At 38.7% G+C, this 25,037-nt stretch overlaps 1 protein-coding gene and 1 pseudogene across 3 annotated transcripts; both read right to left on the minus strand.

Annotated features, from left to right (window-relative positions):
• Positions 1-1,779: 1,779 nt before the first annotated feature.
• LOC131324313 (zeatin O-glucosyltransferase-like) lies at positions 1,780-24,293 on the minus strand. Of its 3 annotated transcripts, none has more exons than XM_058356238.1 (3): positions 23,500-24,242; positions 2,501-2,825; positions 1,780-2,335 (listed from the first exon to the last, which is right to left on the minus strand). In XM_058356238.1, the coding sequence occupies exons 1-3, from the start codon at positions 24,188-24,190 to the stop codon at positions 1,912-1,914; spliced, it is 1,440 nt and encodes a 479-aa protein (XP_058212221.1). In that variant the 5' UTR covers positions 24,191-24,242; the 3' UTR covers positions 1,780-1,911. The 3 variants fall into 3 exon arrangements, with proteins under 3 accessions (XP_058212221.1, XP_058212223.1, XP_058212224.1); XM_058356240.1 differs by lacking the exon at positions 23,500-24,242 and adding an exon at positions 4,482-5,284; XM_058356241.1 differs by lacking the exons at positions 1,780-2,335; positions 2,501-2,825 and adding exons at positions 20,760-21,357; positions 22,348-22,660 and having other exon boundaries at positions 23,500-24,293.
• LOC131324998 (U6 spliceosomal RNA) lies at positions 22,881-22,953 on the minus strand (annotated as a pseudogene).
• Positions 24,294-25,037: the final 744 nt, after the last annotated feature.

The raw sequence follows: 25,037 nt of genomic DNA on the forward strand, positions 1-25,037 counted from the left end.
GTCAATCTTCGTTTTCAATTAAGTTAGCTAGTAAAGAGAATTCCACCACTCAAAAGTTGACCGTCTCAACGCCAAATCTAAAGGTTGGCGGTCCTAACGCTAAAAACCCTTCATAAAGCAAACCTTCCGGCTTAGCTCCATTGGCTCCCTGTGGATTCGACCTCGGACTTTCGAGTTTATTATGCTACAACCGACCTAGCCCTACGCTTGGGGCGCTCTTTACTATGACACACTTTGGTCGAGCAAGCATGGTCGGAGTGGATTCGAACCCTAGATATTTTCCTCCATCGTTTCTAAATCTTTTAATTAAATTGCTCTTTAGTTTAATTAGCTCTTCAAAACAAATCAACCAATCAATCTTTACTTTTCTGAATTAGTCTAGAAATTGATCGAATTATAGTAACTTAGCCAATCTGTCTTTGTGGATTGACACTCGGTCTTGACCATTATTTTACGGAGTAGTAGTTAACTTCAAGTTTTTATAATTGATTGAAGGTTCCTTGGTTCTCTGTGGTGTGGTTTAAAGGAAATATCCCCAAGTGGGCCTTCATCCTATAGATATGTTGCAGGGTCAGACTAGTAACAAAGGATTCCTATTTGCGTATATATTATTACTACAAAAGAGAGAATGAGTTCCATGAGGGATCATCTATTCTGAGATTCTCTTTTTTTCAGAGGGATTTGGGCTAATCTTATGAGGAAATTTGTGATTGTGAGGATGCCTTTGATATGAAGTTTGGAGCTTGCTTGAGCGCCTATTCAAAACATAAAAGGATGGAATATATGCAGTGTTATTCGAATTTGTTCTGGCTGGGGCTGTGTACCATTTATGGCTTGAGAAAAATGCAAGGGTTTTTATGGAGGCAAGGCAAGACCAGTGATGCCATGCCATTTGCTGTAGCTGCTATTGTGGATGATGGTAAGGGTAGGGCTAGTTCTTGGAAGAGGATCCAGCAATGGCATTCTAATTCCAGGTTCTGCGTTGTATATTTGGAATATTTCACCTCAGATTCTCAGTAGCTAATTGTCTCCTGTGTGTTGTGGTGGTGTTCTTGTTTATAGGTTCTACAGTTTTGTTTTAGGCATTGGTAGATTTGGCCTTGTTCTTGTCTGTTTTCTGCCAAAGGGAAGTATCCCTCTTGTATCTTTGGTTTTTGGTACATAAATGACATTTATCGAAAAAAATTGGAGTTTCTATAAGGGCTACCCGCAGATCGGTTCGGTTCCCAGTCCAATTTATTCGCGGTGGATTGCCGTTTTTTCCAGTTTTGTGCAACGGGGCTAAATGTCCTAGTTTTGATTTTAAATTTTTTCTCATCTTAGCTAGTAATACTAGATTGTTCAATATGAGTGGCAACAGAGCAGGGCGGGGTGGATTCTAACCATCTTTGTCCCAATCTCTGTATTTTATTGTAATAAACTTTCATTCAAGAGACTCATACCAAAAAGCCTTGCTCTTGCTAAATTATTGTTCTGTTAGATTTACGTCAAAGCACTCATTGCTTATATCGACAGAAGAAGCCTACAAAACAAAAATTACTAGCAAAAGCAAAAAAAAGTCACTAAAGATGAAAAGAGATTGAAATAACCAATTTTTTTCCAAAGTCTCGTTTAATCACAACTTTTTTCAACTATAGTGAAGGTTTTTTTTTAAAACTTTTCTGATTCCCCTTATTGAGACTAATGATTACTTGCTCCTAAATTTTTTTACGAAAGCTAAACAAGAAATTACAAGATGTAAATAGTACTACTGTACTAAATAAAATACCAGACCAATAATTTAGGAAGAAAACAAGGATATGTCCATTATTATACTTCAATAAAAATATGTATCATTGACACACTATGTTGAATGAATACGGTATAAATTTCCTTTAAAAAATACAATAAGTTTGCTTAGCAATTATTTAGCTACCTAGTTATGTGGGTAATGAATGAATCCAACTCCAAGCGAGAAACACCACCTTCCTTCACTGCCTGTTGGGCGGCACCGCCTATCTCCTCAACCTTCCTTCTGATCTCTTCCCCTTCTCTTGATGCCATCAACATCTTTACAACTTCACAAATGGTGGATGAAGTCACTATTTGCTCTCTTTGTTCCCAGGTGATAACTGCTAGACCAACCTTTAAAATGTTTGTAACCTGAAATGCATTTCTAGGTTGGTCAGAGTGCATTGGCCAAGCAAGTATCGGCACTCCCACAGTCATACTCTCCAAACATGAGTTCCATCCGCAATGGCTCATAAACCCACCGGTTGATGGGTGTCCCAAAATGTCCACTTGGGGCGCCCAATCTCTCACCACCATTCCAAATTCCTTCACCCTTTCCTCGTACCTATTAATGTATCAAAACAAGAGCCATTAAAAAAGAAAGAAACGTGACTAATAAAGCGCAAAAGGTAAAATTTTGAATTTGGGCATCTTGGGGGTTGTTGGGAATAATTTTTGAAACTTTAAGTTCAAGCAAAGATTCTTGAAACTTTAAACTCTAATACTATACCCATTTGGGAGTGGAGATCGCTCCACGTCTCTGGCAAAAATGTCTCCTTTATCTGCATCTCGCAAAACCCAAAGGAACTTCTGTTTGCTTTGTTCCAACCCAAGTGCAAGCTCTTTGATCTGTTCATCCGCCATTGTAATAGTTGTTCCAAATGAGACGTATAACACAGATTTTGGGGCTTGTTTGTCAAGCCACTCCAAACACCTGTGTTGGCGGCTATTTGACTTTGTTTTGTCACCTTTTGTGTCTGAATTCAATGGCCCAATTGCCCAAACTTTCTTGTTTATACTGGTCATTTCCTTTTCCAGCAAATCTAGGTAAGTACCTGTAGCAAAGTTTTAACATTAATGGATTGATTTGTGCTATATTTAAGATGAGAAAATCTTGTTTGAAGAGTAGGTGTAAACATATGTTTACGGAGCTCAATCTCGGCCGTTCAAAAGTATTTTGGACGGTCCGGATTTTAAAAAGATTATTGAAGCGAATAGTGGATGAATAGTTTTTTAAAAATCCGGACCATTGATTGCCGAAACGAAAGACTGAGATTGCCCGGCTCCGTAAATAGACTGTTTGCAGCTGCTCCAGAAATAAGTTTCTCTCTTTTAAGATTGCGATTTGGTAGAAATTGAATTTTTTTTTATATAACCGGATGTCTGGGCCAACTTGCTTGAATACCAACTAATTCTGAGACCTGAAATTAACGATCGGACAAACACTCTAGTGGCTCCAAGGTTTGGAATGTTTGACTTCCGTGGGATTCAAACATACGATCTCATGGAGGACAAACACTTACTTTCATTTCGCATGCTCACTCAGCCAAACCCATGATGTTAAGTTGGAAGGTATTCAAAGTTATCTCGAGCAAATAGTCTTTTTTTATCAGCAAAAATAACATTTTATTAGAGAAAACTTATCAAAGGGCACATCAAGTTTGGGGAAGAGGCAAGGGGAATCCAATCAAAGGTTGAATGAAAGGCTTACAACGAACAGCTCTAGAACAACAATAGCCCAAAATCATATCACTGTATCACCTGCCTCAAGATCTCCAACAGGTTGTGAAGCAAAATCCGATTGCACCCAGGGACGAAATCAAGATTTCGTAAACACAGGGGCTGAAATATGAACAATAAGAAAAATACAAAGTACGTTGTGACGCCATCTAGTTCGTGGGCATCTAGTCTCATTCGTTGGTCTATGTTGCCATTTCAGGCAAATACTACCTCCGTTCCAATTTAATTGTCACTTTTGGGAGTTCGTGCCACTTTTCAATTAATTATATCTTATAATTTATAATGTTTTAGGTGATTTTGAAAATATTATATTATATAACAAATTGAGATCTATCAAACAAGATCTATATTGGATATAAAATTCATTACCAATTTAAATATATAACTAGTTTGTTTATCCAGTTAGAATAGAACTGTGACAAATAAATTGGGATGGAGGGAGTATCTAGCAATATAAGTCTATGTTGTGACGCTTGACACTCTCTAGGGATAATCTTGCAATTTTTGCATAACATATGTTCAGTGCCTCTGACAAAAATAATCTATTGGACTTCTATTGGACTCGCTCTAAAAGATAATTAGGTATTCCTCTCTCTTCTTGAAAAAAGTGTCCACGATCAAAAGCCACAACAAAATCCCAAACCACCATAGGCTTTCTCATACCCTTGCCTATTAACTCCTACATGACCATTGGAATCGCCACCTATAAACAGCTCCCCTCTCACCGGTATCCCTTGCACCATGTGAGTATTAATATTAAGTTTTGAGAGAGAGAGAGAGAGAGAGAGAGAGAGAGAGAGAGGAGTAATATCTAGAGCAACTAGTTGCAAGTTGGATACATCTCTTCAATGATGTTCAATATCGGTATTACTTAATTTGCTCTCTGGACTGCTCAAGTTAATTAGTAAAATGCTATTTTCCGTATCAAATTTAAAATATATCAACTGCAACTATAATTATTCAAACAATACCTTCAATTGATCTGCATGAGTTGAATATGGTTCCAGCGGCTAGCGAGTGGAAATCAACTTGAATAGCGAAAAGGTTTTGGATCTCCGGAGTTACATTTCCTTGGATAGATGATATCCCTTTCAGTTCTTCAAGTGACTGGAAAGATTTATTATCCTTCAATAATCTGAAAGACCCATGGAAAGCAGAAACAGGGCTAAAGATATAGGACTCTGCATTAGGAATGGTAGCAACGTCCTGGACCACATAAGCCATGAGGAAGTCGTGGATTACAACGACCCGTGTGGCGGTGTTGGAGATCTCACGGAGGAGCGCCGCCACAGGGTCGCGAAGCTGTATGGAAGCGTCAAAGGAAGGCTGCAGATGCGAAGGGAATTTGGAGGAGGAATTCGGGTTCGGAGGAGAGGAGAGGAAAGGAGGGGTGGGGAATTCGTGGAAGTGTATATTGGGATTTTGGAGGTGGGTTTGGGAATTGAAACGGAGTTTGACCTGGCGGAGGTGGGTGGCGGTGGTGGCATAGCGGACGGGGATGTTGTAGGAGGAGGAGATGAGGCAGGAGAGTTGGAGGAGTTGGTTGAGATGGCTGTGGCATGGGAATGGCACTACTATCACTTCCACATGAGCTTTTTTGTAGCTGGAGCTCATGCCATGGCTTGGATCTTGGATATTACTAACATCCATGGATGTTGATGGTTAATTTCCTTGCCACTGTTATTGCTTCCACTTGAGCTTTTTTAGAGCTGGTCAACACTCAGGGCATGGCTTCGATCTTGGATAACATTGGTAACATACATAGATGATGTTTAATGTTTGCAAGATGAGTAGTATTATATATTTTGAAGAGATTGTCTTATTCAGGGGCTGTGAATAAGACATTGGTGCACGATTTGGGCTGACCATTTCCGTTTTAGATGGTCCAATCGGATTTAAATAAAAATTTTCTGGGGAAGAGTTAAAGAAACTCTTTTCCGGTGGAATTTTTTTATTTAAATCCGAATCATCCAAAGTTAGAACGAACACAAGTAATTCACCTTCGTAAGCTCCGGTTCACGGAAGCTCCGTTAAAAATGTTTTTCCTATTTTGAAACAGAAATAGAGGAGTCCTTTTGACTTTTTGACGTACTATTCCTATTACATATCTAGGAACAATGAATGAATAGGACATCGATCAAATACAACTAATAAAATCATGTGGTTAATCCATTCAACGGGACCCGAAAATGAATCCCGTCCGCCGATATATCCATCGGTGCATGCTTGTTCGGACCAATGATTAATAAACATTGATCGAGGAGACCTTTTGATCTTTTCAGCTAGTTTATTTGTAGTTTTCATCACATATTTGCTTACATATTGTGACCTATTCACTTACGCCACACAAATTTGAATAAACGTTTTCCATGGTAAAGACTGTGACCATGTGAAATCTTACTATTAAAATTAAATATGTTCTAAAAAAAATAAGAGATAGAAGTCAATGGTAGCACAATAACAATAAAAAAGTATGAAATTAATTCGTCTAATGATTTGAAATACTTCTAAAATTTAGAGCGATATTATATACTTCCCTAGTCCCTACTTTATGTCACATGACACTCGCACCTGTTGAATATGTGTGAATTTTACTTTTACGAACAACACATCAAATTTGGCTTAAATCGAATATAGTAATATATAAATATATAAATAATTGAATATAGTAATTTAGCTCGTTTATGGAGGAGAGTCTGGCTGCATATGAGTTGGTGGTTAACAATCTACCATGTTAAAGCATCCAACTCCAAACCAATTGACAAAAAATAGAGAGGCTCCAGGCTTATATTTTAGGTTCGGAGGTTTTATTTAACCAATATGGGACAAACTCCAACACTCCCCGCACGCGGCCCTTGAGGCCATTATCAAGTACCCTGACTTGGTTAGGAAGTATCTAGGAAAAGTTGTCACGCCAGAGGACAACTATTACACGGCTTTGAACTCTGCCGTGTTCAGTGATGGGGCATTCTGTTACATACCTAAGGGGAAAAAGTGTCCTTTTCCAATTTCATCATATTTTCAAATAAATTCCAAGGAGACTGGCCAATTCGAGGGGACCCTTATTATCGCGGATGAAAGAAGCTCTGTCGACTATTTGGAGGGATGTACAGCTCCTTCTTATGACACCAACCAGCTTCATGCTGCAGTTGTTGAATTATATTGTGCTGAGGATGCAATGATTAACTACTACTCTCTGCAAAACTGGTACGCAGGAGATGAGAATGGCAAGGGAGGAATTTACAACTTCGTTACGAAGCGAGGCCTTTGTGCTGGAGCTAAGTCTAAGATTTCTTGGACGCAAGTGGAGACAGGGTCCGCCATTACTTGGAAGTATCCCAGTGTTGTATTGGAAGGGGATGAAACGGTTTGTGAATTCTATTCCGTTGCGTTCACAAAAAACTGCCAGCAGGCGGACACCGGGACAAAGATGATTCACAAGGGGAAGAATACAAGGAATACAAGGATGAAGGAATCATCAGTTGACATGAACAGTCTTGGGCGAAGACATGCTCCCCTCGTCCATGCCCGCCGGGAAAGAAGGGAACATCTCTTAACGCCATGACTCAGTGAATTCTTTTCAAAATGAATCCTAATGATTTATTAGTTGTGATGGTGGAAGTAACCGACAATATCTATTCTGAGAAGTCATGAGCTAACCCTACCAATGAAGTGGTTAGATAGAAATGATTGAATGTATTTTGAAGCTTTTGTGGATACAGAAATGATAGAATCAAATTTTAAGCTGTTGCCTGTTGCGGTATTTAAACAATACATTCTTGCCAAATTCATAGCCAAGGGTTGCATTTTGTGTGTGTATGTTCACAAGCATAAGTACTTTCTTCCTATTTGAATCCTAATCTCAATACTGATAGAGTTACTGTCTCATTTAAAATTTTGTCATCCGTTATCCGTCCAGTCCAGAGAATCCCTCCACCCCTGGCTAAAGATAGACTGAAGAAAACCGTTAAGTATGTATATATTTCTGTGTACATAACTCTACAAGTTTTGGTGGGCAGAAAACCTGGCCTTGACCTATAACTGCCGTGATAATGAGGTGGTCATTGCTGATTAGCAGCTGAGGAAACCAAGTTATTTTAGGGACTTTTTTGACAGATTAGTGGAACTTGAGATTATTTCAATGCAAGGGTCTAGACTCAGAGGTTTTTTTTTTGTACAACTGTTATATGTTTTTCAACAGAAAAATCCCATGTCACCGGTTTTAAACATTGTTTTGTAGCAGTCTTCTTGGATACTTATGATGGCTCCTTGTGAATACGAATTAGGAAAATTGCATAAAAGTTCAAACAACCAGGATGTTCATTGCATCTGCTCTTTTGAGTATGAACTCTTTTTTTCTTCTTCGTTCAGTAAAGGAGATTAGTGAAGTGGTCTAAAAGCACCTTTTATGCCAGAAATATAACTTCATATTTGGTGCTATCTACTGCTTAATTAACAAGACTGAAATTTTGCGGAAGCGTTCAATCTACTCCTAGAGGGGGGTGAATAGGAGTTTTAATAAAAATTACCAATTTTCAAATTTAACAGACTTGATTAATCCAAACCAAAAAAATAAAGTACTGCAGTAGAATAAAAATTATAACAAGAGACGCATGATTTACGTGGAAAAACTTAGGGTCCTAAATAACCCTAAGCCAAAACCACGGCCTAATACTACTGCTTTATTCTATTAATCGAAAAGAAGTACAGATTGCGAAATAGCAAAAACCTTACCCAAGCCTTTACCTATTCTCGCCAATCTCCGATGCTCCTAGAGCTTCTTCAAGATCCAATAGATGCACCACGGACTTCACGCCCGATCTCCGGATTCAACCGGCTCCGAATCCATCTCCAAAAGATTCGGCCACAGCAGCAAACAGCACCAAGAACCACGAACAGTGAATGGATGAATGATAAGATGTGTAACGTGATCTTGAAAAACCCAAAAATATTCAAGGAATTTTTAGAACCAAGAACGTAATGGAAAAATAAGGTTTCCTCCTTAAAACTCTCCTCGGCTGGGGAGGCAAGAATAATATAAACGAAAAACGAAATACGGGATTGCGTCGAAAACCTATCACAGCCGTGCCCCCCCTTTCTTTCTTTTATGAACAAACAAAAACTTTCGCCTCCACCGAAAACAGAAAATCAATCGTGCAACCCTTTCTTTTCTTTGTTATATAAGCAAATAATAAAACTCTTCTCTGGGGGTTACAAATCCCTATGGTGTCCAACCCCTTTATACTTCAATTTTTCCTTCAAACCAAAGTCTTCTAGTGACACATAAATGGAAAGCAAATTTTCGGTCTTTTTAAAGAAAATTGATTTAGGATACATATATATATGGAAAACTAATTTTCCGAGAGATTTACCGGAAAGGGAAACGCGCACAAATAAAATTTCGAATCTCGGAAATATTATGCATGATGTGTCGTGAAATGCTTTTACCTCTCACGCAATTGCATCGGTCAACTTGGCGCAAATAATGGGAAGAGTATCGAGCGAGCAACTACCCCCTAATTAACCTACCCATTACAATCAAATGGAGTCGATATAATAAAGACACCAATGAAAGTTTTGAACAACCCCGGAAAGTGCCAAAAATACTAACAATCTCCCCCTTTGGCATTTCCGGGACAAAACCAACTGCACTAAAACACAATGGAAAAATACAACTTAAAGAGACAAACACCAGTCTGAACTAGCTCTATCCAATGAAGCTTGAGTTGCACTTCCAATACCTGCAAAGATAGCTCAACACAAACTATGCGACAAAATATATGTTTCGAAAAGTAAAATGGGTCAGCATAATTTAATAATAAATGACAAAGCAACATTATATCCAAAAGTATGAAAACTCAGCCGGCGATTCATCAATAAAATAAATCTCTCCTTATAAGTATCTCCCCAAATGAACAAAGCACTCAAAAAATTCTCTATCTTTATGCACGACTCAACGACACTTATCACTCTCTATTACTCACCAACCCATGACCATAAAAACTCTCCCCCTTTTTGTCACGGAAAAACAAAGGAAATGACTGTATCCGAGTGCGATACATGCAACCTGAAAGCATACGAGAGAATCATACGATATGCAATAACAAGAATCACATAGGCTAGATGGCTATAACAGAAATGCACCGAATGGAAATTTAAGACCATATCAACTCATGAAGCAGAATGATGCAGATCAAAGAATGGACAGAATACCATGCTCAAGCCTATGAATGGGAAGCGCAAACGCCGTGCATGAGGAGCAAGAAAACTTATCAAGGACTAAGTGGGCGCTATAATCTTATCTCAAGAAAGGTTTAAACAAGACTATCACAGGGAAGTCAAACCAAAAACGCTCGGACCTAGGAACTTAAGCACAAACCTCATCGATTGTTTTAGACTCGAGATTAGCGACTTACACCTAGCCTTGTGGGGCAAAGGACCAGGCAGCTATAACCTCAAAGGTGAAGAGACAAATGTAAATAAACCCCCTTTTTTTTTTTGTTGATTTTCTGCTTCTTTTTTTTTTTTTTTTATATATAGGGGTATTGTTTCTTTTTTTTTTAAAAAAACCTTAGAGGTGCGTTACACACCAATCCATAGGCGGCCCATCTCACAAGGAGTCAAATGAGGGAAAGCATCCCTAGGTAAACGACGAACATGTGGTCAATCAAAGTGATTAGTTAAGATAAACCCAACTGAGACTCAATAGAGACCACTTAGACAATATAAGTTTACTAGCTCCAAGTGATATTGTGTGCATAGGAACATGAGCATGGGATTCTAATACCAAAACAGAGAACAATATCACTATGTAACAGATTGATATGATCGAAAAAATTTGATTCGATACATTACTCTCAAAGGCATAAGCATATGTGAAACTGATATCAAGACAACACATGATTCCCAAGCACGCAAAAACATTGCAAGCACGCACACGATTAAAAAAAATCTTTGACTCAAAAACAATATACCAAAAAAAAATACTACTAAGTACACAACAACACATGACAACTCAAAATTAAAAACATTCAAAGCAAGCATATGAGATGGCATATGACCCCACACACAACCTAATCTAGAGAAATTAAACCAAGAGATTTCCTAAGGTACTCAAACCTAAGAGAATCTAAAGGCTTAGTGAAAATATCCGCTTTTTGATCTTGTGTGGGTATAAACTCAAGTGTCACGACACCATCTTCAACTAAATCACGAATAAAATGATGACGGATGTCGATATGTTTAGTCCTAGAATGTTGGACTGGATTTTTAGAAATATTAATGGCACTTGTGTTATCGCAAAAAATAGTCATTACACCTTGAGATAGACCGTAGTCTTGAAGCATTTGCTTCATCCATAAAAGTTGGGTGCAACAACTACCAGCGGCAATATATTCTGCCTCTGCGGTGGACAACGAAACACAATTCTGCTTCTTGCTATGCCAAGCAACCAAGCAGTTTCCCAAATAGAAACAACCACCGGAGGTACTCTTCCTATCATCCGCACTTCCTGCCCAATCGGCATCGGAAAATGCGGCTAAGTCCACATTAGTACCCTTAGGATACCAAAGACCAAGCGTGGAGGTGCCCTTAACGTAACGTATAATTCGCTTAACAGCAATCAAGTGAGACTCTTTAGGGTCAGATTGATAGCGGGCACACACTCCAACACTAAACGAAATATTAGGACGACTAGCAGTAAGATATAATAAGCTACCTATCATACTACGATAAAGCGTGGAGTCAACACTAGCGCCCTCAATATCTTTAGCAATTTTAACGGTGGAACCCATGGGAGTACGAGTACTCTTGGAATCTTCCAAACCAAATTTTTTGACTAATTCTTTCGCATATGTGGATTGGGACAAAAATATCTCATCGTTCAACTGACAAATTTGAAATCCTAGAAAGTAAGTCAATTCTCCCATTAGGCTCATTTGAAACTCATGGGACATTTGTGCCCCAAATTGTTTCGCATGCCGCTCATTTGTGGAACCGAACACAATATCATCAACATATATTTGAGCAATTAAAAGGTCGCTTTCAATTTTCTTCAGAAATAAGGTTCGGTCTACTCCCCCTTTCACAAAGCCGGTATTTAAAAGATGATCGGTTAAACGTTCATACCAAGCTCGAGGGGCTTGTTTAAGGCCATAAAGGGCCTTACGAAGGCGGTACACATGATCAGGAAATGAAGGATCAATAAACCCCTTAGGTTGTTCCACATACACCTCCTCCTTGAGGTCACCATTCAAAAAAGCACTTTTAACATCCATTTGAAATAATTTAAAATTAAAATGAGATGCAATGCCAAAAAGTAACCTTATTGACTCCATTCTTGCTACGGGGGCAAAGGTATCATCGAAATCAATTCCCTCAATTTGGGTGTACCCCTGGGCAACTAACCTAGCCTTATTATGCACAATTATGCCATCTACATCCTTTTTATTTTTAAATATCCACTTAGTGCCTATGACGTTAATGTGAGAGGGTCTCTGTACTAAGTACCAGACGTCATTCCTCACAAATTGTTGTAGTTCTTCTTGCATGGCTCCTATCCAATAGTCATCTCCTAAGGCCTCTTCTACCCTTTTTGGCTCTAATGTGGACGTGAAACACACATAATTGATCTCATTTCTAATTTGCCTCCTAGTTTTCATCTCATCATTGGGTTCTCCTATGACTTGGCTAATGGGATGGTTAAGCTTTACTCTAGCCGAAGGTTCTTTGGTGGAAAGAGGAACTAAGTTGTGTTGACCTAACTCCTCATCTTCTAGAGGCTCGTCTACCTCAACCTCACTATCATTTTCAACTTTCTCATCCACACTCGTAGGAATGTCAACAACCTCTTTAGAATAAATTCCCTCATCTGAACCATTGGATTGAAACTCCCCCTCAAAAATTTCCCAACTCCCCTCATCATCATCATTAACCTGAGGGACTGACTCATCAAGCGTGGTATCATCAACAACTACATTGGCTGACTCAACTAGGGTAGAGGTGCGAAGATTATATACTCTAAATGCTCTACTCGTGTTGGAATAGCCTAAAAAGATACCATCATCACTCTTTGAGTCAAATTTTCCTAAGGACTCACTATCTCTCAAAATATGACATTTACTACCGAACACCCTAAAATACTTCACTGAAGGCCTCTTACCATTCCAAATTTCATAGGGTGTGAGGATAGTCCCTGGTCTAACATACACTCTATTTATAGTATAACACGCAGTATTAATAGCTTCAGCCCAAAGGTTTCTAGGGACACGCTTGGCATGAAGCATAACTCTTGCCATTTCTTGAAGGGTTCTATTCTTTCTTTCAACAACCCCATTTTGTTGGGGTGTGCGAGGTGCAGAGAACTCGTGCTTAATACCTTTTTTATTATAATATTTTTCAATGTCGGAGTTCTCAAACTCACGACCATGATCACTGCGGACTCGTGTGATAGGGTACCCTTTCTCATTTTGAATACGTTGACAAATAGTTTTGAAACAAGCATAAGCATCAGATTTTTCTCTAAGAAAACCAATCCATGAAAAGCGAGAAAAATCGTCAACTATAACCAAAATATATCGCTTGCCCCCTAAACTTTCAGTACGTGAGGGTCCCATCAAGTCCATGTGAAGTAACTCTAAACATTTTGTGGTTGCAACTAAATTTGTCTTTTTATGAGCGCTTTTTATTTGTTTTCCCTTCATGCAACCACCACACACAAGCCCTTGCCCATTGGCAAGTTTGGGCACTCCCCTCACAATCTCGTTCTTAGTTATTCGATGTAATTCCGAAAAATTTACTTGTCCTAAATGTTGGTGCCAAATTTCTACATCGTCAAGCAATACTTGATGACACACATTAGAACCGACAATTTCAACACAATAGCAATTATCTGAGGAACAAACACCTTTAACCACACACAAACCCGAAGCATCAACAATAGAGCAATTATTTTTAGAGAAATTGACTTCATGCATATTATCACAAAATTGCCCTATGCTTAACAGGTTAGCTTTCAAACCCTCAACATATAATACATTATCTAACGGAGGGATTCCGGGTGCATTTATGGTGCCTTGTCCTACAATTTTACCTGTATTACCATCGCCAAATGTGACAAAACCACCATTATACTTGTCTAGCTTAACAAAGAAAGACTTATTTCCAGTCATGTGTCTAGAGCATCCACTGTCTAAGTACCAGGCGCAGGCATCATGTGCCCGAAAAGCAGTGTGTGCTACATGACAAACGACTCTCTTCCATGTTTGCTTCGGTTTGGTGTTCACATGCGAGGTGTGACCCTGTGTAGTGTGTCTTTCAACAATCCTATCAGTCTCTCCACTATTATTAGCCAAAATTGACAACTTTTTGATTTCCTCGACGAGGTGAGAAGTTTGATTTGCCAACTGACTCAAAGTCTTTTGAAAATTCTCATTCTTAATGTTTGTGGGAGACTGACACACAACTTGAGGTCTTCCCACATTGGGTTGACCATTCCAAACACTTTTATTAATAGGGGCTACAAACAGTTTCCCCTTTGTTCTTTGATTGTCCCTTCTAAGTGTATAACAAAAAGGTCGAATGTGACCTTGACCACCACAGTAGTGACAAATAAAAAGATTTTTCTTTTCAGGAGCATGAGTACTGTTGTAAGTATTCTTAATGATGGTGGGAGATTTAATAGAAGATTCGGGTTTATCGTTCACTATCTCATTCTTTGCAATTTCAGATTTCACAAACTTGATTTCCTTTTTTGTGAACTCGTTAGCCCTATGTATCAGTGAAGGTGGATCAACAAACCCTAAGCCGCTTCTATTTCTAAACGTATGTGTCATCTCAGCAATACGAGTTGCACCACACTCATTACGCTTTATGGCCTCAGTGGCCTCTCTAAGGTCATGCTCCAGTTCAAAAATCCTATTGTTAGACCCTTCAAGAGCCTTCAAGGTATCCACATGCTCTCTCTCAATTTTGGCAAACTTGTCTTTCAAATTAGTGGTATAGGTTTTTAATTCTTTAAGCTCGGTGTTCTTAGATTCAATGTCATTACTAAGTTTGTTCCTCTCACCACTAATTTTCTCGATGACACTCATGAGTTCCTTCTTTTTCTTTTTCAGTTTGACACCCTCTTTAAACAATTGATTATAGGCCTCATGAATAGAATCGATATCATCATCACTATTCTCACAGTCTTCGTCAGTCGAGACATACTTACCATCATCGCTAAGAGTTGTAGAAAGTTTGACCGATTTGGAGAATGTGGGGGACTTAATGTTGGCAACAAGCACAGAATATCTAGGAGCTTCAGAATCCCCATCACTACTGTTATCACTATCGTCATCCCACGTAGCCTTATAACCCTTGGCCACTTTCTTTTTAAGAGTGTTTGCACTCTCTGCTTGAACATGCCTGAAACCGTGACACTCGTGACATTGTATACCTTGGGGTTTCTTGGATTTGTCAATAAAAGATTTCTTTTCATTATCCCCAGAATTAAAATTCTTGCCCGTACTAGTTGAAGAAGAAAAATTTCTAGAATTATTATTTTTACGAAATTTAACAAATTTTCTGAATTTTTTAGCAAAGAAAGCAAGTTCTTCTTCGTCAAGGTCATCATCACTCTCTTGTGTCACAGAGGATTCTTCTTTAGAAGATTTAAAAGCAATGCTTTTATTAGGCTTTAATGTAGGTTTCTTTGAGAGATGATTCAATTCAAACGTTTGAAGTTTACCTACAAGTTCCTCAAAAAGAATGTCATCAACTTTATCACTTTCTTCGATTGCAACTACCTTAGCCCTAAACCTCTCAGGAAGTGACCTAAGCACTTTTCGACAAACTTTAAGATTAGGGATTGGTTCACCTAATGCGTGGAAGGAATTAACGATGTCACTCAACTTAGTGATAAAACTATCAAATGTCTCATCTTCCTGCATTCTTAAATCTTCGAAACGTGTTGTAAGCATTTGGAGTTTTGAAGTTTTAACAGTCTTAGTACCCTCGTGGGTGACTCGGAGAATATCCCAAGCCTCTTTAGCAGTAGTGCACGCGAAAATACGACTAAATTCAGTTTTACTCAATGCTCCATAGATGGCTCCTAAAGCTTTAGAGTTTGCCTCAAAACTTTCATTGTCAGCAGTATTCCACTCAGTGTCCTCTTTAGCCCTCATTTGTTTAGTCGTAGTGTCTTCTATGGTAGGGGCCTCATAGCCGTACCTAACAGATCTCCAAACCCTAACTCCTAGGGAACTCAAATGCGTCGTCATACGGGCTTTCCAATACGGATAATCATTACCGTCGAAAAAGGGTGGCCTCGAGTTTGAGGCTCCTTCTCGTGGTGTGTTCATGTCCATTATACCCAGAATAAAACTTAGGTGGTTAAACCTAAACAGAGCAACCTGCTCTGATACCAATTGAAATTTTGCGGAAGCGTTTAATCTACTCCTAGAGGGGGGTGAATAGGAGTTTTAATAAAAATTACCAATTTTCAAATTTAACAGACTTGATTAATCCAAACCAAAAAAATAAAGTACTGCAGTAGAATAAAAATTATAACAAGAGACGCATGATTTACGTGGAAAAACTTAGGGTCCTAAATAACCCTAAGCCAAAACCACGGCCTAATACTACTGCTTTATTCTATTAATCGAAAAGAAGTACAGATTGCGAAATAGCAAAAACCTTACCCAAGCCTTTACCTATTCTCGCCAATCTCCGATGCTCCCAGAGCTTCTTCAAGATCTAATAGATGCACCACGGACTTCACGCCCGATCTCCGGATTCAACCGGCTCCGAATCCATCTCCAAAAGATTCGGCCACAGCAGCAAACAGCACCAAGAACCACGAACAGTGAATGGATGAATGATATGATGTGTAACGTGATCTTGAAAAACCCAAAAATATTCAAGGAATTTTTAGAACCAAGAACGTAATGGAAAAATAAGGTTTCCTCCTTAAAACTCTCCTCGGCTGGGGAGGCAAGAATAATATAAACGAAAAACGGAATACGGGATTGCGTCGAAAACCTATCACAGCCGTGCCCCCCTTTCTTTCTTTTATGAACAAACAAAAACTTTCGCCTCCACCGAAAACAGAAAATCAATCGTGCAACCCTTTCTTTTCTTTGTTATATAAGCAAATAATAAAACTCTTCTCTGGGGGTTACAAATCCCTATGGTGTCCAACCCCTTTATACTTCAATTTTTCCTTCAAACCAAAGTCTTCTAGTGACACATAAATGGAAAGTAAATTTTCGGTCTTTTTAAAGAAAATTGATTTAGGATACATATATATATGGAAAACTAATTTTCCGAGAGATTTACCGGAAAGGGAAACGCGCACAAATAAAATTTCGAATCTCGGAAATATTATGCATGATGTGTCGTGAAATGCTTTTACCTCTCACGCAATTGCATCGGTCAACTTGGCGCAAATAATGGAAAGAGTATCGAGCGAGCAACTACCCCCTAATTAACCTACCCATTACAATCAAATGGAGTCGATATAATAAAGACACCAATGAAAGTTTTGAACAACCCCGGAAAGTGCCAAAAATACTAACAAAGACTATGCATGGATGACCCAGGAGGCTTACCTCATGCCTCCCGAGTACCAATCAACTCAATTTGTTTTCACTTCTCTCCATGCATTCAACATATTTTCAATTTGTGTTCAACATGTTGGCTATGGTCCTGCTCAGTTTTTGCCGATCAAAAAATAAAATAAAAATTATTGTGCTGCATCTTGATTTCCTGGGCTAATATCGTTTAGCTTTTCAGGATGGAAAATGTATGGAATTAACTCTGTTTGTTGTTTTGTTTAGGTATATAGCTCTTTAGTTATGGAACACCACACTTTATCGAAAGCTGCCTATCGATATCTGTAGTGGCTCCGGAACTGGGGCTCGGTAGTCCCCCTGAGTCGTGCTGTACCGAGCCGTCATGGGGATCCCTGCCCGCTACGACAGAGGAATCCGAAGGATCATGGTGTTTCCCTCGGTGTGTTGCTCGGTAAGTGGAGGTCCAGTCGGGATCCCGCTGTTGACTATTGGATCAGGACGTTTCCAACCCCGACCCCCCGAGGACACTTGAAGGAGAACGGTTACTCCAGGAGGAGCCCACGTGGTTATGCCATAGGGATATTCATTGGGGTTTGACCTGGCCATGTGCTTTGTAACTGCCTTATCCCCTACGTTCTCTATGACGTCACCCGAGGCGGTTACCCGAGCGTACCCTCCACGGGCTAGCTTGGAGGCCAAGCAAGCCAAGGTCTATAAATACAAAGGGATTCTAACCTAGAGAGGTATGTCATTCTACCTTAACTCTAGACCTACATACTTCTCTTGAGACCTAACTTGATCGTCGGATGGTCATTGAGCAACCATTGCCCTAGTGACTTGTTGCAGGTCCGGCGGCGGAAGCACGGAGCTGTGAAGAAAGGAACCAGGACCTGAACCACGGTTAGGATCCCGTCAAATCGAACCCCTACAATATCTTCATAGGTGCCTTTTTTTTTATTAGGCCTCAACGTTTCAAACAATACAACATAATTTTTGTACGACTTTTGGGACTGATGGATTATATCGATCTTATGTGTTGGATGTAGGTTTGATGGCTCTTCAGTGTTTTCCAGTTTTTGTTTGTGCATTCTCATGGAATGAGTACTTGTTCCATTACTATTCTCTACTTTACTTAATTTACTTTGTCAATTAATAATAACTGAAATGTGCTTGTACTGCTGACTTGTTTCGAATAGGTAAAGAATCCTTCAGCTTGCATTGAACACATGAGGCTAGAATGTCCAAGATAACAGAAGATTTGATATTCTACTTTCAACAAAGGGGAATCGACGCTGAAAAGGCAATGACAACCATGATATCTGGTTTTTGTAGTGAAGTATTTCAAAAGCTTCCTGATGAGTTTAGTTCCGAGATGAACATGTTTTTGAGCTTGAAGTTGGAAAATTCAGTTGGTTAGTTTAAATTTTGATCTATTAGGTTTGCATTTACCGTACAATAACGATACGTATATATCCGATGGAACGGTTATGGTGGGCATCTTTTGATGTATTCGGTTTTTGCATGTTTGTAAGAAACTTTTTGAATCAAATTTTTATATTTACAACACTTGTTCTTTTTGAATCATGACTAATCTGCACACAAGAGGCTAACAGATAAATTATTCGGATTATGAAAATGAATCCTAGTATTGTGGCCGGCGGCGGGCCCACCAACACATCCATGTCGGTGTACCTCGGGTTTGAATGTGTGTGTGTGTGGGTGAGAGTGTGTTTGCAGGTGTGTGTATGTGGTTCGTACATCCTTACTCTGCAGCTTTGGCCAATTCTGGTTATGTTGCTAATGGCTATAGTTGCAGATTGTGGTTGCTAAGTTCTCTCAGGTAGTATCTTCTGCTATTTCCAAGGGATGAGGCTATTGCTGCTTCGCTGACTTGGTTGGTGAAGTTTGGCTCTAGACTAGAAAGGTTTTCAAAAGATTTAAGAGGGTATTTATGGATGCTGATGATCTTGGGCAGGATCTGAGGCTTGGTTTTTTCAAGATAAAGCAGCTGTTTGGTTTTGGTTCAGCAGTTGATGTTGAAAATGTAATTGCAATCAGATTTTGGTTCCTTGTTTACTACTGTGTAATTCTCTCCTATCCTTCTTTAGGTTGGCACCTTAGCCATCCCTTTCCGCTCTTGGGTTTCGAATGACATATGATAGACCGATGCAAAGGTGCCAACTTTGTTGGGATTTTTGCTCTTGGTTGCGATGCTTTTTGTCCTTTTCCCTTTAATCTTTGTTTGCCTTTGTTCATGTGATTTCCACACTCCCCTTTTAGCTATCTACACTCATTTTTTTTTCTTTATTCACTTGAATTTATTATCTTGTCCTTTATTCAATACACTTATTCACAAATGCAAGGGTAATATAGTAAATTCATGTGGATAAAAAAAGAGAATGTAGATGACTAAAAGAAAAGTGTGGAAATCATTTTTGTTGTTCATTCATTGATTAATAGATTCTTCTTTTGCGAGAAAAACAAAAAACTAGTCAAAATGGGTCTCCTTTCATCCGGAATTTAGCTTGTGGAGTTATGCCATGGGCAGTCTACCGCATGTGCTCTTAGAAAGCGAAATCCATGAAACTAGTTTAGTTCTGAGCATGCCGCATAGTGCAAAAATACGCCCACGTGTGCTCGCTCGCTCGCGCGCGCAGTCACCCATACATAATAAATTAATAGCAAAAATGTACAGTATCATTTTTGTTAGATGATTCTGTAACAAAAGTTCAGGGCACAACACATTAATGTGTTTTGTGATAACTGGATTCCTAATTCGAATAATCCTTTTAGGAATCAAGATATGTCGTCTGTGTTTTCTAATTTCAAAGTTAAAAGACTTATTTGATCATCAAAGGAGAATGTGGCGTGAGCCATTGTTTTCGGTTTTGTTTCCAAGAGAGATGTAGTGCAGAAAATTCGGACTATTTTCCTTTGCACAATCAGGAGGATTGCCTTGTGTGGGAACATACAAAGGATGGATTGTTTACGGTTAAGTCCGCTTATCTTGAAATTTTTAAAAATAAGGGTGCGGAGATTTTCAGTACGGGCAGGGTCGATTTCAACTTTGAGGGAAAGTTTGGGGTTTGGGTCTGCCTCAAAAGTTCCAACTTTTTATGGAAGGTCATTCATCGAATCCTTGCTGTTAAGGTTTCTCTTATTCAACGTGGTGTGGATGTCTCTCCGGAGTGTTCGCATTGCGGCCAGATGGGGGAGTCTTATAGACCGTCTTTTCTTTAATTGAGTTGGCTAAGACTAAGAGAGTGTGCCGGGCTTCTCATTTGGGCTTTAATTTTGAAGTGTTGCATCAAACTTTAGTTTGTGAGGCTTCTTCGGCTACTTTGGTCGAAATCTGGGCAGGGTTGCTTTTGCTTCAGTGCGTACTTAATAGAAATATTAGTAATGTTTTGTATTCAAACAGATTGCTTTGTTTTTGTTCTAAAGCCAGAGAAGGCTAGTTCCTCTCTGTATTTGGCTCTGCGTGATTTTTGGTTCTTGTGTGTTCTTTTTTTGATGTGATCAAGGTCGTCAAAGTGTCAAGACACATAGTCAAGATGGCTCATGATAAAGCCAGAAAAGCCTTGAAGTAATGTAATCTTGTATTTATTTTCTCGTTAATGGGATGATCTTTTAATTCAAAAAACAAATTAAGCGCAAGACGAAAATAAATCAAATAAGATTACAGAAGCAACCATCTTCGAAGAACCAAGCATTATCGTATAAATAGATTTTATCTAAAAGATATTCGCTTACCAAATGAGTACCTTTGTTGGAACATTGAACACATTCAGTGTTGTAGCTCAATACACATTAAAATACTATACTCACACTATTCATGATGAGATTTGTACAAAGTCCAATTGGTGGTTACTACCTAGTTATATGGGCAATGAATGAATCCAACTCTAAGCGAGAAACCCCACCTTCCTCCACCGCCAGTTGGACAGCAGCGCCAATCTCTTCCGCCCTCTTCCCCATCTCTTCCCCTTCTTTTGATGCCATCAACCTCTTGACAGCACCTACAATGGTAGATGAAGTCACTATTTCTTCACTCTCTTCTGTTGTCTTAACCGCTAGACCGACCTTTAATATATTTGTAATCAGAAAAGCATTTCTATGTTGGTCAGCGTACATTGGCCAGGCAGCTATGGGCACTCCCAGGGCTATACTCTCAGAACAAGAATTCCATCCGCAATGGCTTATAAACCCACCTGTTGATGGGTGCCCTAGAATTTCCACTTGAGGTGCCCAATCCCTCACCACCATTCCAAATTCTTTTACCCTTTCCTCATACCTGTTGCCATTGAGATAATAAACTATGAACTACGCGCATACGGGATCATAAAAAGAAAATAAAGAGACGGGACTCGAGCATTTGAAGTGCATGAATCCTGATCGAAAACAAACTAACAAAAATGAATAACAAAACGGAGAACACTTAATATATAGGTATGAAAAACATAGTACGCATACAAGTCACTCTAAAAATCATATTCGCCTCATTTTGTGTTGATTGGATTTTGACGCTTGGATATAACTCCAACAATTTGACAAAAAAATATGTTGCAACATAGGCATAAATCATTGATTGCCAAGATGAACAACCTGAATTGTACACTACACCTCTGTACTACAGGACCCCGTTTGTCATGGATGCCTGATCATATAAAGTAAGACTATGTTTCGTTAAGGTTCTTACTTTTTAAGTACTTATTTCTCGTTTTACATCACATTGGATTTTAAAAATAAGTACTTATGTAAGTGAGGCCGTTCCACAAACGAGAAAAAGTATTTTTTTTTCAAATAAGTATTTTATTTTTGTAATTTTCAAGCTTAAAAATAATGGGCTTACTGAAATCTAAAAATATGCAATACGGATCTTGTTTGAAAGTTTCATACGATGCAAAAAAAAAAAAAAAAAAAAATTTAAACTTGAAAAATTGGAAAAAGGTACTTATTTTTTAAGAAGTTTTGTGAAATGGGGTTTGGAAAATTTTTAAATAGTCCTGTCTTCTTGAATAGTGGTACCATAAATTTAAAAGAAAATACACTGGGGACACAAAAAAAAAAAAACAGAAGAAAAAACTAACATCAGAGTTTTGTGTTTTTGTTCTGTTTTGTTTTGTTTTTTTGCGTTGGCAATAATGTCCATATTAGGATGAACTGGAGAAAAAAATTGACCGAAAATGGGGGGAAAAAAAACCACTGAAAAAAAAATAAAAATTTAGACATCTCATGGGGATCGGCAAAATAGCTTTTAAAACTTCAAATGCCAACAATATACCCTTCTGGCAGTTGAGCTCTCTTCACATCTCCCGCAAAAATGTCCCCTTTATCTGCATCTCTCAATATCCAAATGAACTTCTGTTTGCTCTGTTCTAACCCAAGTGCAAGCTCTTTGATCTGTTCATCTGCCATTGAAGTAGATGTTCCAAACGAAACATATAACACGGATTTAGGGACTTGTTTGTCAAGCCACTCCAAACACTTGTGTAGGCTATTTGACTCACTTTTTTTGCCATGATTCAATGGCCCAACTGCCCAGATTTTCTTGTTTCTACTATTCATTTCCTTTGCCAGTAAATCAATGTAAGTACCTGTTGCAAATTTTAACATAAAGAAAAATGAATATATAGTTTGAGAATATAGTCACATATTCATTTTACTCACAAAAATATCGTTTAACAACTCACGTACATTTTATATTTTTAAAAAAATAATCCTTAACTCTCTCTCTCTCTCTCTCTCTCTCTCTCTCTCTCTCTCTCTCTCTCTCCATTGTGAAATACTGTTACTTTTTTTTGGGTAAGTAAAAACAAAAATTTGAACCATTTCTTGATTTGTGCATGTCATCCTTGCACAGGGACCGTGCTAATCTTCTCTGTATTGAGTAGGTACGCTGTCCAAACTTATCTCACGATAGGAGAGAGTCTGACGAGGCCATATTCTATAGCCACAAATTGCAAGTAGTTCTCTTCCCGTGCCTTTGACTGAAGTTTTTAAATATCTTATTAAATGAAAGAGTGTTACTTTCTCCTTGGATTGATCTACGCTACCCAACTGGTATTAGAGCATCGGGTTGATAGAGAGAGACACCTAATAAAAGAAGATTTATAGTCCATGTTTTCCGTCGCCGGCCAATAAAAGTGTTAAAAAACACCGGTGTGTAATTAAGCATAATTGCATCCTGATTCATATCCAAAACAAGCGAATAATTAAGTCAATAAGACTTGCAAACCAAACAGGTCAGAGTATTCATCTATATCAACTATTTGGAATATGCTTCTTCAACAATGAAGATTTCCAGCCCCCCTAAAAATCCAATTTATTTAGCTTCTTGTATAAACCACTCAAGTTAATTAATGAAAATTTAATTAATTTTGTCTCATGAACAAAATTCATCCAGAGCAACCGTAGTGTTTCTAAGATATAGTACCTTCAATTGATCTGCATGAGTTGAATATAGTTCCAGCAGCTAGTGAGAGAAACGCAACGGAAGGAACAACAAGATTTATAAACTCAGGAGGGAGGCATCCTTCAATCGATGGAATCGCTTTTAATTCTTCAAAGAAATGGGGATATTTATGATCATCCTTCAATTCTCTTAAAAGGCCATGGAAAGCAGGTATAGGGCTAAAGATATAGGACTCAACATTGGGAAGGGTGGCCATGTCCTGGACCACATAAGCCATGAAGGCGTCGTGGATTACGACAACCCGTCTGGCGGTGGCGGAGACCTCGCGGAGGAGCTCCGCCATGGGGTGTCGCAGCTGCATGGAGGCTTCGAAGGTGGGCTGGAGATGGGAAGGGAATTTGTTGGGGGAGTTCGGGTCTGGAGGAGGGGAGAGGAAAGGAGGGGTGGGCAATTCGTGGAAGCGGATGTGGGGGTTCTGGAGGTGGGTTTGGGAGTTGAAACGGAGTTTGGCCTGGCGGAGGTGGGTGGCGGTGGTGGCGAAGTGGACGGGGATGCTGTAGGAGGAGGAGATGAGGCAGGAGAAGTGGAGGAGTTGGTCGAGATGGCTATGGAATGGGATCATTGGCACTGCTATCACTTCCACTTGAGCTTGCTTGGAGGTGACCACACTCTGGCCTTGGCTTGGATCTTGGGTGATAATGGTAGCATCCATGGATGATGTGTTTTTTCTGGAAGAGTTTCTTGAAAGGCTTAGCTAAAGTAAGTACCCCGTCCGCTGTTATAATAGAAGGAGAGAATTTGATGAGGTCATATTTTTTAACCACTTCTTGAAAGGCTTAGCTAAAATAAGTACGCCATCCATACTTACAATAAGAGGAGAGAGTTTGACGAGGTCATATTCTATAGTCACATATTGCAGGTAGCTCTCTTCCGGTGCTGGTCTTGAGAGAAGGCATAAGACCTTTGAAGTTTTTAAATATCTTGTATAAAAAAGGGTCTCAAAATTCGTGTCATATTCATTAAAATGGCATAATTTACAATAGAGTTTTTTTTTCTTTTTATCCCCCCAAATTATGCATTTTCTCAATTTAGTCCCTAAACTATCAATTTGACGATTTCATCCCCTCAACTATCATGCTGTTACCTACTTAGTCCAATAGATAATGAAAGTTAGTAATTTGGACGGAAAATGCCATGTAAGGCTTGTTTTGGACTATGTAGAGCAGATATTTGATTATGAAAGTATTAGAGATAAAAATTAATCATAGTATAAAATGATTAGAAAAATAAACTTTTGCACCGGTTTCAATAGATTGAAAATTGGAGTACTTAATTTTTTAACCGTATTTTTTACTATATAGACCTTCTAAAAAAATTAAGTGGTCGAATTTTTAATCCGTTTGGAACGGTGAGAAGATATTATTTTTCTGATCATATTATTCTAAAGAGTCCTAATTAATTTTAATCTCTAGGGCTATCATAATTAAATATCTACTTCTTATTTAGGACCTTTTAGAGCAGATACTTAATTATGAGAGTTCTGAAAAAAAATTAACTAT

This window comes from Rhododendron vialii, chromosome 4a (assembly GCF_030253575.1).
Source record: "Rhododendron vialii isolate Sample 1 chromosome 4a, ASM3025357v1".
Taxonomy (NCBI): domain Eukaryota; kingdom Viridiplantae; phylum Streptophyta; class Magnoliopsida; order Ericales; family Ericaceae; genus Rhododendron; species Rhododendron vialii.

Coding starts and splice junctions, on each gene's coding strand:
- LOC131324313 (XM_058356238.1), bottom strand. CDS start 24,190: ATGGATGCTACCATTATCACCCAAGATCCAAGCCAAGGCCAGAGTGTG. Junction 2,826..23,499: donor CTCATGCAGATCAATTGAAG/GTACTATATCTT, acceptor ACTTTGCTACAG/GTACTTACCTAGATTTGCTG. Junction 2,336..2,500: donor CGATCTCCACTCCCAAATGG/GTATAGTATTAG, acceptor ATACATTAATAG/GTACGAGGAAAGGGTGAAGG.